This window comes from Rhinopithecus roxellana, chromosome 3 (assembly GCF_007565055.1).
Source record: "Rhinopithecus roxellana isolate Shanxi Qingling chromosome 3, ASM756505v1, whole genome shotgun sequence".
Taxonomy (NCBI): domain Eukaryota; kingdom Metazoa; phylum Chordata; class Mammalia; order Primates; family Cercopithecidae; genus Rhinopithecus; species Rhinopithecus roxellana.
Genome location: NC_044551.1, coordinates 158,160,523 through 158,176,041, shown reverse-complemented (window position 1 = coordinate 158,176,041; position 15,519 = coordinate 158,160,523). Strand labels below are relative to the sequence as shown.

The following is a 15,519-nucleotide window of genomic DNA, read 5'->3' as shown; positions in this document are numbered from 1 at the left end:
CCTTGTAAAGTCTTGCCCTGACTCTCCAGCAATGCTTTGAGGAAATCTCAATGTCAGCTGACATGGGACTTAGCTTTTCTGACACCCCAGACCCCAAATGTGGAATGAGTGTTACAGTTTTTGGGTAGGGGAACATTTCTGGGGCTGAATCATGTCACCCAGGACAGTGGTCAGAGGCCAAGCATGGATGGCCTCTAGGTTTCATGGTTTCACCAAATTCAGGAGAACTCAACTTAAAGATACACAGGGTGGCTGTTTCTATGAATCAGCCAACTGTAAACCAATTTTCTGTCATAAGTGATTTCACTTACTGCTTTTTTTCAAAGGTGATGACCAGCCCGCCCCAACCTTCCAATTTACTGCATCTAGTTCAAATCCCCAGTAGGGACTTTATCTGAGTCCTAAGATCCAGACCAAAAGATCTGTGCTACCAACCACTCTGATGTGTGCCTCTCTATTCCTTTAGTTCTCTCTTCTTTCTGCTGTATGCTATGTTTCAGATAGAGAGATCCCTTCACAGTGTACTAGATACTGTGAGACAAAGATTTTATTTCCCCTCAATCCCTTGGGAAATGGTAACCTAGAGTTAAGGTACTTCAGAATCTGATCCACTCTTTCAGGAAGAGTAGAGAAAACAGCCACCTTTGTCCAAGTGACTGCCTGGTGCACTGTACCCTGTGCACCGTAGCCTTCTGTGCTCCCACATTCCATCAGCATGCTTCCACAACAGCCTGGCTCTTGATCACCAATTACTTTCATTTCTGACTCAGATATAGGCATGACCCACCCCCAGTGCTAAATTGTGACAACTCTAGTTAATTCATAAAACAGTTACAAAGCACAGCGTCTACCACATAGTTACCTCTCACAAAAATGGTGACATCACTATGGGCTCTTACTGAGAGGCCAGTACTCTTTAGGACATGGCCTAGCCATATGCCTGGATCAGAATAACTCTCAAGCATTGGTTGAGCCTGCAAAGGTCTCACCTCTAGCCCATAGAGAAGATCAGAGGGTGGGCAGCTTGGGCGAACAGGTTCCCCTGCCATAGGTGCACTGGGTGACTTCACCATCATGAAGCTATCACTCCGAGTGGGTGCAGAAGCCAAGGGTGTACAGCCGTGAGAGTGGCCTCCCACATCAACAAACTTGATAGGGTCATCTGACCCTAGCTGGATTCGGAGGATCCCATTGGAAGGGGGAAGCCCCTCCCTCCTTCGAGATCTGGTGAGACAAGCACAGGTGCCTGCAGGAAAGCAGGTCACTCCACAGGCTGCCCCACGAAGGCACTTAGAGAGTAGTGCCACAAATGAGCCAAAGGAGACAAAGCAAATCGCCACTAGGGACACAGCCAGGTAGAGAGTTAAACGAGATTCTCCTTCCCTTGGAGCTGAAGATTCTCGAAGATCTGGGACAACTGGATGTGTGTCTTCCTCTAAGGACACTAAGAGAGTAACAGAGGTAGAGAGTGGTGGACTACCACTATCCTTTACCACAATGACCAGCTTCTGTGGTGGGAGGTCAGCTGGGATGGGAACAGCTGTCCGCACCTCCCCAGCATATCGAGAGACTGCAAACAGGCTGGGATCTGGGGCCTCCAGGAGCTGATAGGAAACCCAAGCATTGTAACCTGAATCCAGGTCCACAGCAGTCACCTTTGTGATTAGGTGGCCAGCACCAACTGATGGAGGCAGTGCTTGGGGACATAAGGAACCAGGCCGGGCCCGAGGACGGAGCACAGCTGGGGCATTGTCATTGAGGTCCAGCACAAATAGACGAACTGTCACAGTGCTGCTAAGGGGTGGATTGCCCCGATCCCGGGCCTGCACCTCAAACTGCAGTGTCTGGGTTTGCTCATAGTCAAAGGATCGAGTAGCATGAACAGCTCCTGTCTGGGGGTTCAGAGAGATGAAGGAGGAAGCTGACACATCTCGATTCCTGGGCTCCAGGAGCGAGTAGGAGATAAGCGCATTCAAGCCAGAGTCTGGGTCAGAGGCTGCAAGGGAGCAAAGCAGGTCCCCTGGGCGATTGTTCTCAGGAACAAACACCTCATGTGACCTCTGAAAGAAAGAGGGTGGATTATCATTCACATCTGAAATATTGAGAAAAATAGTTCTGTGGGTACTGAGAGGAGGGTTCCCAGCATCAGAAGCAGTGACCATGATGTCATAGCTAGATTTGGCCTCTCGATCTAAGGGTCCAGCAGTCACCAGGGAGAATTGGTTCCTGAAGGCAGACTTGAGGGCAAATGGCAAGTGGTCGGGAATGCGGAGGCTCACATCTCCATTTGACCCTGAGTCCGGATCCTGCACACTGATAAGTGCCACCACAGTGCCAGGTTCTGCACTCTCGGGGAGGGTTCCAAGCTCTGAGGTCACTGTGATGTAAGGGGCATTGTCATTTACGTCCAGCAGATCCACTCGAAGGCTGCAATGTTGCTCCATGGCTGGAGAACCCCCATCTCGAGCCCGCACATCAAATTCATAGTAATTCTCACTCTCAAAGTCTAGGGGCCCCAAAAGAGTAAGCTTTCCAGTAGTGGGGTGCAGGCTAAAGAGGTTTCTTACACGATCAGGGGTATGACCACTGAAATAAAAGGTGACGTTACCACTGGGACCCAGGTCCGGGTCGGAGGCATTGAGCTGGATGAGCACCATGCCCGCTGGTGCGCTCTCCAACACACTAATCCTGTAGCTGGATTGCTGGAAGGCTGGGGCGTTGTCGTTTACGTCCAGCACGGATACCCGGAGCTCTGCCGTGCCAGATCTCGGCGGGTTCCCTCCATCTACAGCAGTCAGCACCAGGCGGTAGTCCGATTGCTTCTCTCGATCCAAAGGCTTCTCCAGGAGCAGCTCTGGGACCAGGCTGCCGTCGCTGCGCTTCTTCACATCCAGCGCAAAGTGTTCATTGGAGCTCAGCCTATAGCTGCTAATCGAATTGCTCCCCACATCTGCATCCTGAGCCTTTTCCAACGGGAAACGCTGTCCTGGAGGAGCTGCCTCCCCAATTTCCAAGTCCAGCTGCTGCCGCGGAAAACGGGGGGCGTGATCATTCACATCTACGATCTCTACCTCTGCTCGGTACATTTCCAAAGGACCTTCGGTGACAAACTCCAGGGGCACGATGCAGCTGGCACTGAGCCCACACAGTGCCTCTCGGTCGATTGGGTTTTTGATGAGCAGGGCTCCGCTGTCCAAATCCACACGGAAGTGTCTTTGGTTCACCTCTCCAGCGACCTGCAGCCTGCGAGCTGACAGACTGTCCGTATCCAGCAGGAAATCTTGGGCGACATTCCCTACAAAAGTCCCTTCCTGTGACTCCTCTGGGACCGGGTAGCGGATCTGCCCACAAACGTAACCCAGGTGGTAAAAGAGGAACAAAAGGGTAGCCCACCGCCAGATTTCTGTCCAGCTTCTCACCTTGCGGAGCATTGCTGCCACCCGCTAATTCTCTACTTGCTCTTGAGGCGCGGATGAAGCCGACCCACCCCAAACAGCCACAGCAGCTGGAGACACCTATCTCGCTTTCCCCGCGCCAGCTCTGGCGCGGCTTGGCCGGCGCCGCAAGGGTTACGCGCCGTTTTTGCTGGTGGCGGGGTAGATTTGTCTGCCTTTCACCACCCGATTGGCAGACAGCGGCTCCCGGGCTCAGCCAATAGGCTGAACAGAGAACGTCCCAACAGCAGCAGGGTTAATGCGTCGCAGCATTGAAGGGGAAAAAGCCCACCCTATCCTCCTCGCTCCCCCACCCCCCAAAAAACCCAGCCTATCTTTTCGCCTTCCTCCCGCTCAACGGCATGTTTTTCCACGGGTTGTTACCTCTGTGGGGAGGCAGACAACATATACGGTTTTTCTTTTTTTCCTAACACATCAACTGACCCCGCCCCTTTTCGGCGGGGAAAACAGCCACAGCCTGAGCCCTAGCAACCTGCGGCCCACTGAGAGGGAGAGTAGCCATTGGAGAGTGGTCACTTTGTTCAAGCCAGTGTTGTCATCAACCAGCATTCTAAATGAGTAGCTTCCATCTCAGTCTGATTGTATTAGAGCAACTGCTAATTAGAACCACTGCCATATAAAACTCTGCCCTTCTGCAGAATATTCAGAAACAGATCCATCTCTGCAGAAAAGGCTTACACATTAATGTAGCCAATTAAATTTATGCAGTACACGTTTTCATTGTAACAGGAGGCACAGCCGAAACCAAACCTCTCTTATTCAGACATTTGCTAGTGATACACTAGATACACCAAATTACCATTCATTGATTTCAAGGACAGTATGGAAGCTGGGTGGAGGAAGCCAGGAGAGGGAGATGTTTCAAAACAGTAAAGAATCAGTGTGTCTGGGAGGTGCTAAGGACCAGATCTCTTTACCTGGCAGAATGCTAATGTTCACAGATTTAATAGCTTCCTTGAATGATTGAGATCAGCTACCAACAGCATTGTGCCTACAAATTCCCTTTATTTGACACCAAGGTATTCTGGATATGTTGTTAATTACCAACAAAGACCATTTCACAAGAGCAAGCTTTTCACTTAGCCCCAGACCTCTTGGAACTGGAGACTTGATCTCACCCCACCCCCACCCTCATCCAGACCTCCCAGCAACCTAGCTACTCCCTTGCACAAGCACAGAAACACAGCACACTTCACAGTGTAGGTATGTGCAACCTGCAATCTGAGTGGGAAACACACCAGAGCACAGAGAAAGAGAAAAATCCATCCGATCTGGACATGAAATTTCTTAATTCAATCAAGTCCTTACCTAGGTTACACTGGCTGCCAAAAAAAAGCAGCAACAACTGGAGTTCTTATCCTTCCCCAATATTTTTCCAAGCCTCGATCTTCAGGAATATCCTTTTGACTATGATGGGAACCAATATTCTGGTGTCAAAGAGAGGAATCTGGCTTTCTGTGTTCTTTTACACACAAACACACACACACCCCTTTATACCTTCTCCCATGGGAATGATGGAGGTGTAAACCAGCCTGACCTATTAGGTGTATATGCCAGAATTCACTGTCTCTGTGAATGGCACTGTCATACACCCAGCTGCCTTAGTCGGAATCTAGGGGGATCAACCTTGACTCATCCCTGTCCCTCACTTCCTATATCATGTCAATCAACAAGTCCTGATGATTTTACTGTAGTCATCTCCCTCCATCTGTACTGCCACTGTGCTGGTTCAAGCATTTATCAATCTTCTCTTCAAATATTGCAATAGCTTTCAAACTGATCTCTTTGCCTCCAGTCCCAATGTCCCCAGTCCCTTCACTTATGACTGACAGAATAATCTTTCTAAAACAAACAAACAAACAAAACTCATGATATCATAGGTATATCAGTTCAAAATTCTTCAATGACTCTCATCTATATGGAATAAAATAAAAACTCCTTGGCATGGCCTAAAGGTAACTCAGGATCTAACTCCTGCCTACTTGCTTCACCTCATCTCCTACAAAGACTGTTTTACACACACACTTTTTTTTTTCTTTTGAGATGGAGTCTCTCTCTGTTGCCCAGGCTGCAGTGCAGTAGCCTGATACCACCTCACTGCAACCTCCGCCTCCTGGGTTTAAGCAATTCTCCTGCCTCAGCCTCCCAAGTAGCTGGAATTACAGACACCCGCAACCACACCTGGCTAATTTTTTGTATTTTTATTTTATTTTATTTTATTTTATTTTATTTTATTTTATTTTATTTATTTTGAGACGGAGTCTCGCTCTGTCGCCCAGGCTGGAGTGCAGTGGCCGGATCTCAGCTCACTGCAAGCTCCGCCTCCTGGGTTTATGCCATTCTCCTGCCTCAGCCTCCCGAGTAGCTGGGACTACAGGTGCCCACCACCTCACCCGGCTAGTTTTTTTTTTTGTATTTTTTAGTAGAGACGGGGTTTCACCGTGTTAGCCAGGATGGTCTCGATCTCCTGACCTCGTGATCCGCCCGTCTCGGCCTCCCAAAGTGCTGGGATTACAGGCTTGAGCCACCGTGCCCGGCCTAATTTTTTGTATTTTTGAGATGGGGTTTCAGCATGTTGGCCAGGCTGGTTTCGAACTCCTGACCTCAAGTGATCTGCTCACCTTGGCCTCCCAAAGTGCTAGGATTATAGGCATGAGCCACTGTGCCTGGCCACACACACACTTTAAAGTTCAGTGATAATGAAATACCATAATCACTCTGCATGGAATTTCTTACAATGGCCCCTCCCTGCCCTGTCCCTTCCCCTCTACTATCTGACAAACTACTACTCAACCTTTAGTTCATAACTCAAGCATCACCACCTCTATAATTTCTTCCTGGTTTCCCCAGGCTGATTTAGGTGTTTCTTCCCATTTTGTCCCACTGCATCTTATATTATGCAGATCTCCATTTTTTTTTCTTTTTTCTTGTCTGTTTCATATTGTACTCTGGGAACCAGAATGATATCTTTTAATTGTTTACAGTGTCTGGCACATAGGGATGCTAATAAATGGTGAATATCAGTATTATCATTTTTAGTTCAAACAATAGTTATTGCTCTGTACAAGGACTTTATATGCATTACTTTTCACTCTCACAACAAGTTTGCAAAGTAGATATTCTCTTTATTTTACAGATGAGGAAACTGGAGTTTAAAGAGATTAAAAGACTTATCTAAAGCTAAACAACTAATATGTACAGTACTATACTTATATTGGCAATTTCACACCAAAACAAGTACCCAGTCTGTTTTACTAGAACTGGAGCATTATAAAGCTTTAATCTTACATATCTTTGACTTGACCTTTTTATGCCAGCCATATGATTCTCCCACCTCTAGAATTTTTTTTTATTTTTTATTTTTATTTTTTGAGATGGAGTGAGTTTTGCTCTTGTTGCCCAGGCTGGAATGCAACAGCATGATCTTGGCTCACTGCAACCTCTGCCTCCCGAGTTAAAGCGATTCTCCTGCTTCAGCCTCCCAAGTAGCTGGGATTACAGGCACCTGCTACCACACCTGGCTGATTTTTTTTTTTTTTTTTTTTTTGAGACGGAATTGCGCTCTTTCACCCAGGCTGGAGTGCAGTGGCATGATCTTGGCTCACTGCAACCTCCACCATCAAGTGATTCTCCTGCCTCAGCCACCACGCCCAGTGAATTTTTGTATTTTTAGTAGAGATGGGGTTTCACTATGTTGGCCAGGCTGGTCTCGAACTCCTGACCTCGTGATCCGCCCGCCTCCGCCTCCCAAAGTGCTGGGATTTCAGGTGTGAGCCACGAGGCCTGGCCTGATTTTTGTATTATCAGTAGAGATGGGGTTTCACCATGTTGGCCAGGCTGGTCTTGAACTCCTGGCCTCAGGTGATCCACTGACCTCGGCCTCCCTGAGTACTGGGAGCCATTACAGGCGTGAGCTACTGAGTCCAGCCTCATCTCTAGATTTTTATTGAGACATAATTCACATACCATACAAATCACATATTTAAAGTGTACAATCCGATGGTTTTCAGTCTATTTACATATACTAAACTGATGCAGTCATCACCACAATCTAATTATACAACAATTTTGTCACATCCCTCCAAATAGAACCCAATACCTATTGAACAGCTATAGATGTTTAAAGAATAGTTGCCCAGGTGCTAGTGGTTTAGGAAGGTTTTTCCCTTAGATGACTGAAATACCATTTTATGTCTTCCTACAGTGATCTTTTAGAGCTATTCTATGTAATACTATGTAATACTTTAAGGCTAGGAGACCTTACTCTGTTTTTTAAAAAATTGGGCCTAGCCCAATAAAGCTGGATCCTGGTTCTGAGAATACCAGAATAACACTTTGCTTCACAAATATGCTAAACGATGGATTGGCAGGTTCTAGAGTACTGTTTTTCTTTTTTTCCTTTCTTTTTTTTTTTTTTTTTTTCTGATGGAGTCTCACTCTGTTGCCCAGGCTGGAGTACAGTGGTGTGATCTGGGCTCACTGAAACTTCCGTGTCCTGGGTTCACTGATTCTCCCTCACTGATGCTCCCGCCTCAGCCTCCAGAGTAGCTGGGACTACAGGTGTGTGCCACCACGCCCAGCTAATTTTTGCATTTTTAGTAGAGATGGGGTTTCACCATATTGGCCAGGCTGGTCTCGAACTCCTGATCTCATGATCCACCCACCTCAGTCTCCCAAAGTAGTGGTTTTCAAATTTGTCTGCACATTAGGATCAAGTGGGAACCTTCAAAAAATGATGTCTATGTCCCACCCCCAGAGATTGTGCTTTAATTGGTTGGGGTGTGGTCTGGGTTTCAGAATTTTTAAAAGGTCTCTAGGTGATTTTAATGTGCAACAAATTTGAGAACATTCTTCTAGGGAAAATGCCAGTTGTTTTCCAGGCTGACCAGAAGACTGGCAGCTATTTCTTGCTGGTTTTCATGCTTTCTTAGCCTTTTCATATGTGCTTCTATTTTGTCATTTTTGGTTGTTCTCATATGTGTATTTCCAAGGTGTGTTTAAGATTTTAGGTGGGTGAAGAACTAATGAAAATAATAATAGTAATAGCTGATAATTTTTTTTGAGACAGGGTCTCACTCTGTTGCCATGGTTGAAGTGTAGTGGTGCAATCACAGCTAACTGTAGCTTCAATCTCCCAGGCTCAAGCAATTCTCCCACTTAAGCCTCCCAAGTAGCTGGTACCAAAGGTGCATGCCAACATGCCCAGCTAATGAAAACAACTTTTTTTTTTTTTTTTTTTTTTTTTTTTTTTTTGTAGAGACAGGATCTCACTATGTTGCTCAGGCTGGACTTGAACTGCTGGCCTCAAGCAACCCTCCCGACTCAGCCTCCCAAAATGCTAGGAGCTGGCTAATAATTTTTTAACAGTTATGATATGCCAGGCACTGTGCTAAACACTTTGCATACATTATATCATGCATGAATCTTATAAAACACTTATTATTCCCTTTTGCATATGATGAAGAGGCTTAGAAAGGAGATTGAGTAACTTGGCCACAGACTCATAGTTGATAAGTGGTAGAACCTCATTTGTCTAACTCCCAAATCCAAGAGTTGATAGCAATGATGCACTGAGTAACAAAATAACAGTGGTTCTCCTACAGTTGCGAGTATGTATAGCATTCTCTCCAGGGCAAAGGTCTTGCAGTCACCTTGCATGGATACCCATGCCTTGGATAGTATCCTTGCATACCACCCTGAATTAATGAATGCTTTACCTTTCTAAGGATATGAATTTATCTACCTTTCACATTGTGCATATACTTAAAAAAAAATAAGGCTGGAAGGACAGGGACTAACACTGGAGGCACCAAAAAGACTCTCGTTTTATAGTTTCTGGGATTTTTGTTGTTGTTGTTGTTGTTATTGTTAAAGAGACAGGGTTTCCCTATATTGCCTAGGCTGGAGTGCAGTGACTATTCACAGATGTCATCCCACTACTGGATAGCACAGCAGTTTTGACCTGCATTTCCAACCTGGGCCAGTTCACCCCTCCTTAGGCAACCTGATGGTCCTGCCTTCCCACGAGGTCACTGTATTCATGCTGAACTTAGTGCAGACAGTGTATTGATCAATTGATCAGCATAGTGTACCACAGCCCAGAACTCCTGGGCTCAAGCATTCCTCCCCTCTCAGACACTGAGTAGCAAGAACTACAGCTGCACATCACTGAGTCTGGCTACTTTATGTTTTCTTGGGTTGTCTAGATTTATTTTTGAAATAAGTTATTACTTTTATAATTAAAAGTGGGTATCTTTGGGTTTGGAGATTGTAGTTTGAATTTTTTTTTTTTTTTTTTTTTTTGAGACAGAGTCTTGCTCTGTCACCCAGGCTGGAGTGCAGTGGCCAGATCTCAGCTCACTGCAAGCTCTGCCTCCCGGGTTTACGCCATTCTCCTGTCTCAGCCTCCCGAGTAGCTGGGACTACAGGCGCCCGCCACCTCGCCCGGCTAGTTTTTTTGTATTTTTTAGTAGAGACGGAGTTTCACCATGTTAGCCAGGATGGTCTCAATCTCCTGACCTCGTGATCTGCCCGTCTCGGCCTCCCAAAGTGCTGGGATTACAGGCTTGAGCCATCGCTCCCTGCCTGTAGTTTTAATTTTTAAAATACTTTTCTGCATTTTCTGAATTTTATAGCAAACATGCATTACTGTTACAAGGTAAAAATATTTTGTAAGTAGGGTGCACATCATTTCCAGTAGAGTGCTTGAAATAAAATTTAAAGGATGCCTGGAATTTCATTTCATTCATAAAAAATTATCTGAGAATGAGGTACACGATCTGTGTAAACAAAGGAAAATTATCAAAAAGCTAGTTTTAATACAAATGTCACAATCACTTGAAAGGTGGAGGAATGAGGTAGTTTTTGTATTCCTAGAAACTGCCTTTGGTTGGAGGTATCCAGCAGCTTATTCCTAATGTAAATGATACCAAGCTAAACTCTGATCGCTGAGATCTTGTTTTTTGGCTTAACCATCCCTTAGCAAGATTGGTTAGTTGTGATAGCAAATGAGTGCTGAGGATGTGAATTGGGTCCATAGATGAGTCAAGTATCTTCCCCCTGAAATGGGACCACAAACCACACTCTGGCAGGCCACCATTTCACAAAGGCACTAACTTTGATCTAGGAAGGGCCAGGTGAAAGTGTGAATGCATCATCAGGAAAACATCTTCATCACTAAAAAACAGCTCCATTCCTTCCTCAATATGATGTAGGAATCAAAAAGCACTAACAGGGTCAAGCATGACTTGCTAAACCTTACCTGTCCGGGAGGGGCGCTCTCTGCACCCAACACCTGCCTATAGAACACCGGATCGCAGCTCCGCAGCGTGTTCTGGCGGCTGGCCAGTGGGCTGGCTGCACCAGGTTTCTTCAGCAGCGGGTCGCTGCGGCGGGAGTCCGTGGTGAGATACACCTGATGGTAAAGGTGCGGCGACATCAGGCCTCCCCGCACGGCGTCCGCGTGCAAGGAGGGCCCTGGTGTTCGGTACAGTGAGCTCACTGGGGCTCGGTATAGGTCTCTAGACTGCTTCCACTTGTAAACTTTGAATATTATTACTCCGAACACTGTGATCACGAATCCCACAGAAACCAGGATTAGAGAAAGAAGTAGATAAAAGGTGAGATTTTTGTTCTGCTCCCGGGGGGCAGAGCCAGAGGGGAACTCGGCTCGGGCTTCAGGAGAGTCCTCGGTTACTGACACAGTGAGGGTAGCAGTGGTGGAGAGCGAAGGCTCCCCGTTGTCTTTGATCAAGACCGTGAGAGTCTGCCTGGGTGAATCTGTGTCCTGGACTGGACGGGCAGTACTGATTTGACCAGTGTGGAGCCCTATGGCAAAAAGGCTCTGGTTAGGGGCTCCCAAGAGACTGTAGGAGAGCCAGGCATTGTGTCCTGCATCCGCATCCCAGCCTACCACCCGTGACACTAGGTGGCCTGCTGAGGTACCTCGAGGCAGCATCTCCACCGAGCTCCCACCCGGCCGAGGATATAGGACCTGGGGGGCATTGTCATTGCGATCAGTGACAAATATGTTCACGCTGATGTTGGTGGCCAGGACCGGGGTGCCCCCATCGCTGATATGAGCTGTTAATTCAAATTCCCGCCGATCCTCATAGTCTAGGGGCACTAAGGAAGACACTATGCCGTTGTCACGATTTATTGTGAAATAGCGACCCACTAGTCCGGTTTCAGTTCCTTGCTCCAAGAGAAAGAAAGAAAGCCGAGCATTCTGCGGGGCGTCGGGGTCCCAGACACTTAGGTTTAGTATTGGAGCCCCGGGGAGGTTGTTTTCTTCAATGTAAACGTCGTAGGAAGATTGAGAAGATTGTGGAGGGTTGTCATTGATGTCAGACACTTGAACACGCACTATTGTAAGGGCTGAGAGGGAAGGGGTTCCCGCATCTCGGGCGGTGATGCTGAGGTTGTATTCTGGCACAGTCTCCCGATCCAGGTCTGCACTGGTTTTCAAAGTGAAGTAATTCTTGAGGGAAGAAGTAAGGCTGAAAGGGAGACCCGGTGGAACTTCGCAGGTCACCAGCCCGTTCTCGCCAGCATCCAGGTCAGTTACACTGAGCAAAGCGATGACAGTCCCCAGAGGGGCATCCTCGGGTACTGGGCTGTACACGGAGGTGACTGCGATCTCCGGGGCATTGTCATTCACATCCACAACCTCCACCAACACTTTGCAATGTGCTCCTTCGGGATTGGCGCCCTTGTCTTTGGCCTGGATGTAAATCTCATGGAGTTTGGTGTCCTCGAAGTCCAGTCGACCCTTGATTGTCAGCATCCCGGTTACAAGGTCTAAGGCGAATAGTTCGCGCACGCCGGCGCGGTTGTGGCTGCCGAAGGAGTAAATAATTTCACCGTTGGGGCCTTCATCCAGATCAGTTGCAAGGACTTGTACCACGCGCGTCCCGGAGGGTGCATCCTCCAGGACGCGCGCCCGGTACAAGGACTGGTTGAAGACAGGCGCATTGTCATTCGCGTCCAGCACAGTGATGTGAATAGGCAGGCTGGCAGAGAGAGCTGGGGTCCCTCCGTCCAACGCCGTCAGCACTAACTGGAGACTAGGCTCGCGTTCTCGGTCCAGGGCGCGCTCCAGCACCAGCTCCGCGTACTTGGTGCTGTCCTCCCGAGTCTGCACGCGAAGCGCAAAGTATTCGTTTCGACTCAGCTCATAGGTTTGTAAACAGTTGCTTCCCACATCGGGATCGTGCGCGCTCTCAAGCGGAAAGCGCGTCCCCGGAGCCACGGCCTCGCTAATCTCCAATTTCATTTCCTGGGTAGGGAAAGCAGGATTGTTGTCGTTGATGTCCTGGATCACCACTTCCACGCTGAACAGTTCCAGCGGGTTCTCCACTACCAACTCCAGAGTTACAGTACAAGACGGCAGTGTCCCACACAGCTCCTCTCGATCCAGACGGTCGTTCACAAACATCTCTCCGGTCTCCCGGTTCACCTCAAAGAATCTTCGGCTAGCTCCAGACACCACCCGGAGCCGGCGGGCTGACAGGCTACCGAGATCCAAACCAAGGTTCGCGACCACGTTGCCCACAGCGAAACCCTTCTCTCTTTCCTCCAGGATCTCATAGTGAATGACCGTGGAAGCCTTGTTCAAGGCACCAAGCAGAAGCAAAACTCCCACTACCCTCCCGGTGCTTACCAGTCCGCTCCTCCAGGCCTCTGGGACCATCTCACTCAAAAGCCGTTCCTCTCAGCGGGGTCCAGATCGTCCCTGCGATTTCGTTGAGAAACTTTCAGCGGGTTAGCGCTTGGGCGCTGGGCGCCGAGTCCGACATGGCTTTCTGGATGCCGTTGATTTGCTCGCCGGCTGTTCAGTCTCTGCCTCATCCCGGGGCGCAGAAAGGGGACGGGCCGGGGCCCAATCTCCAGCGTCTTCATTGGCCGACAGCGGCACACAGAGTCCCAGCCAATAACTGCACGAAGAATGAGCTAGCGCCGGGCTCTCTGAGCAGCACACGCGCTAGCGCCAGGAACTTCACTTTCCTTTGGCTTCCTTCCAGAGTTTCCAGTCAAAGCGCCTTGCCAGTATCTGTGCATAGGAAACCTACCTTAAGGACAGCCAGCCTTGGGGTGGTGAGGCTAACCGTTCTGCAAGTCTCCAATCCAAATCAAGACCCATTAAACACTTGAATCACTTTCTCTGATCACAAGAAAGGGGATTGAACCAAACCGAAAACTCCACAACGTTGTCGGGAAATACACCAACAAATCTGGTTTGTTGGAAGACAGACAATTAGCCGGACCCTACTTGTAAGGAGGCATTTAGTCCGTGAAGACATTAATAATTTCAGTTTTATCTCTTACCAAATGAAATTATCATTCCCTGTCACTTTCTCACTATCTGGAGCTACTATCAAATTAGCAGGAGTTACTATCTATTGGTTTAACTCTGGCTTATAAAATTTAAAAGTACAATTCAGATTTCATTTCTATTAAAACTGGATGTCATTGTTAGCTCTCATTTCTTAAGAACCAGGGAGCAATAAGAAATTTCCCTACCCCATCTTTTACAAGGAGCATGATCTCAATTGTTGAGCACACTCTCTCTATAGTTTCCCTTTACTTGATCAATCCTTTTCCCAAGATCTTGCACTTATGCCACATATGCCACAAGAAGTTGCACTGCTAACGAAGAAGAAGACAGAGAAGATTTTAAAAATAAAAAAAGCCAGGCCTATTTACCACCTAGGATCTTTATAAAATTATTGAAATAATGGCAGCAAAGCTCCACAAATCTTTAGAAAATACAAAGCCTTTAGTCACAGAATAAAGAGGCTTCAGTTTTCTGCATTTAGAATTGTAGTCACCAAACAAAATGATAATGATTATGATAGTGAATAAAAGAGTCCACTGTGATATCAGAGTTGAGATGTATATCCTTGAACAAGAAACGAACCCCTAAGTGTTCCTGGTCCTCTCCTATTAAATGAAGAAGGCAGGTAAAGTGCCTGGCACAGAGTAAACCTCAATAAATGATGCAAACCACACCATTAGATGTAAAGTGTTAGAGCCTCATACTATTTCTTAGGCATCACTTTGATTGCATAGAGTCCTTTTGAAGTATAACAGAACCTTGAACATAGGTGAAGGGGTAGGCACATAGGTTAGGTAGGTAGAAAATAAGTAAGGATATATAGGATATTTCCTGAAGAGATGAAAAGCCATATGTGACCTATATTTCCATGCCTTTAACACTTCAATTCATCTCTGAAAACCCACAGTTTTAAATGCTCAAGTTTGGTAATTAGCCAGACCAGCAAGAGGGCTGATAGGCATTAGAAGATAGAATACATTTAGAATTTAGAATATAGAGTATAGCCCAGTCACTTGCTACTCAAAGTGTGAGGATCAGTGGTCTAGGCATCACCAGGGAACTCGTCAGAAATGCAGAAATGCCCTCCTCCAAACCTACTGAGACAGGATTTACATTTTAACAAAACTTCAGGGTGATTTGAAAACCCGTTAAAGTTTGACAAGCACTGATCTAGTGGGTTATTCAGAGATACACTGGTTTATCAATCTTTTCTTCTGCTATTCAGCATCACTTAATTCACAATCTGGTTTTTGAAAATCAGCTTTTAAAAATGTAAGTCATTTTCTCAGTAATAAGGCCTGTCATTTTCTTGATAATAAGGCCTGTAGTTTTCTGAGACTTTTGTTGTTGTTGTTGTTGTTGTTTGTTTTTTGGTTTTTGTTTCTGAGGCAGGATCTCACTCTGTCATCCGGGCTGGAGTACAGTGGAATAATCATAGCTCACTGTAACCTCCAACTCCTTGGGCTCAAGGGATCCTTCCTCCTCAGACTTCTGAGTAGCTGGGACTACAGGCCTGAGCTACTGCACCCAGCTCATAGTTTTCTTAAGACCTCTTCATGAACCAACAGAACCCTTGTATATCCATTCTCCACAATAGCGAGGTTGATCTTCCTAAAATTTAAATTGGATCACACAATTCTCCAGCTGCTCCTCAGTAGCATCATACTGCTCTTGAATTAAAATACCAAGTCCAGTATTCAAGTTTTCATGTCTTCTCCCTCTCTAACT

The 15,519-nt window shown here is 46.9% G+C and overlaps 1 protein-coding gene across 19 annotated transcripts in view; it reads right to left on the bottom strand.

Annotated features, from left to right (window-relative positions):
- LOC104681863 (protocadherin gamma-C4) overlaps window positions 1-15,519 on the bottom strand; it is a 191,594-nt gene that overhangs the window by 24,924 nt on the left and 151,151 nt on the right. The window contains exon 1 of one of the 19 annotated variants that reach the window (XM_030927798.1): window positions 13,117-13,388. The exons of 16 other annotated variants lie outside the window; for them this stretch is intronic. In XM_030927798.1, coding sequence (XP_030783658.1) covers window positions 13,117-13,146 — 30 coding nt within the window. In that variant the 5' untranslated portion in view covers window positions 13,147-13,388. Of the gene's footprint in view, window positions 1-989; window positions 3,435-10,716; window positions 13,389-15,519 lie in introns of those variants that run through there. 2 more of the 19 variants (XM_030927783.1, XM_030927797.1) reach the window with 2 other exon arrangements.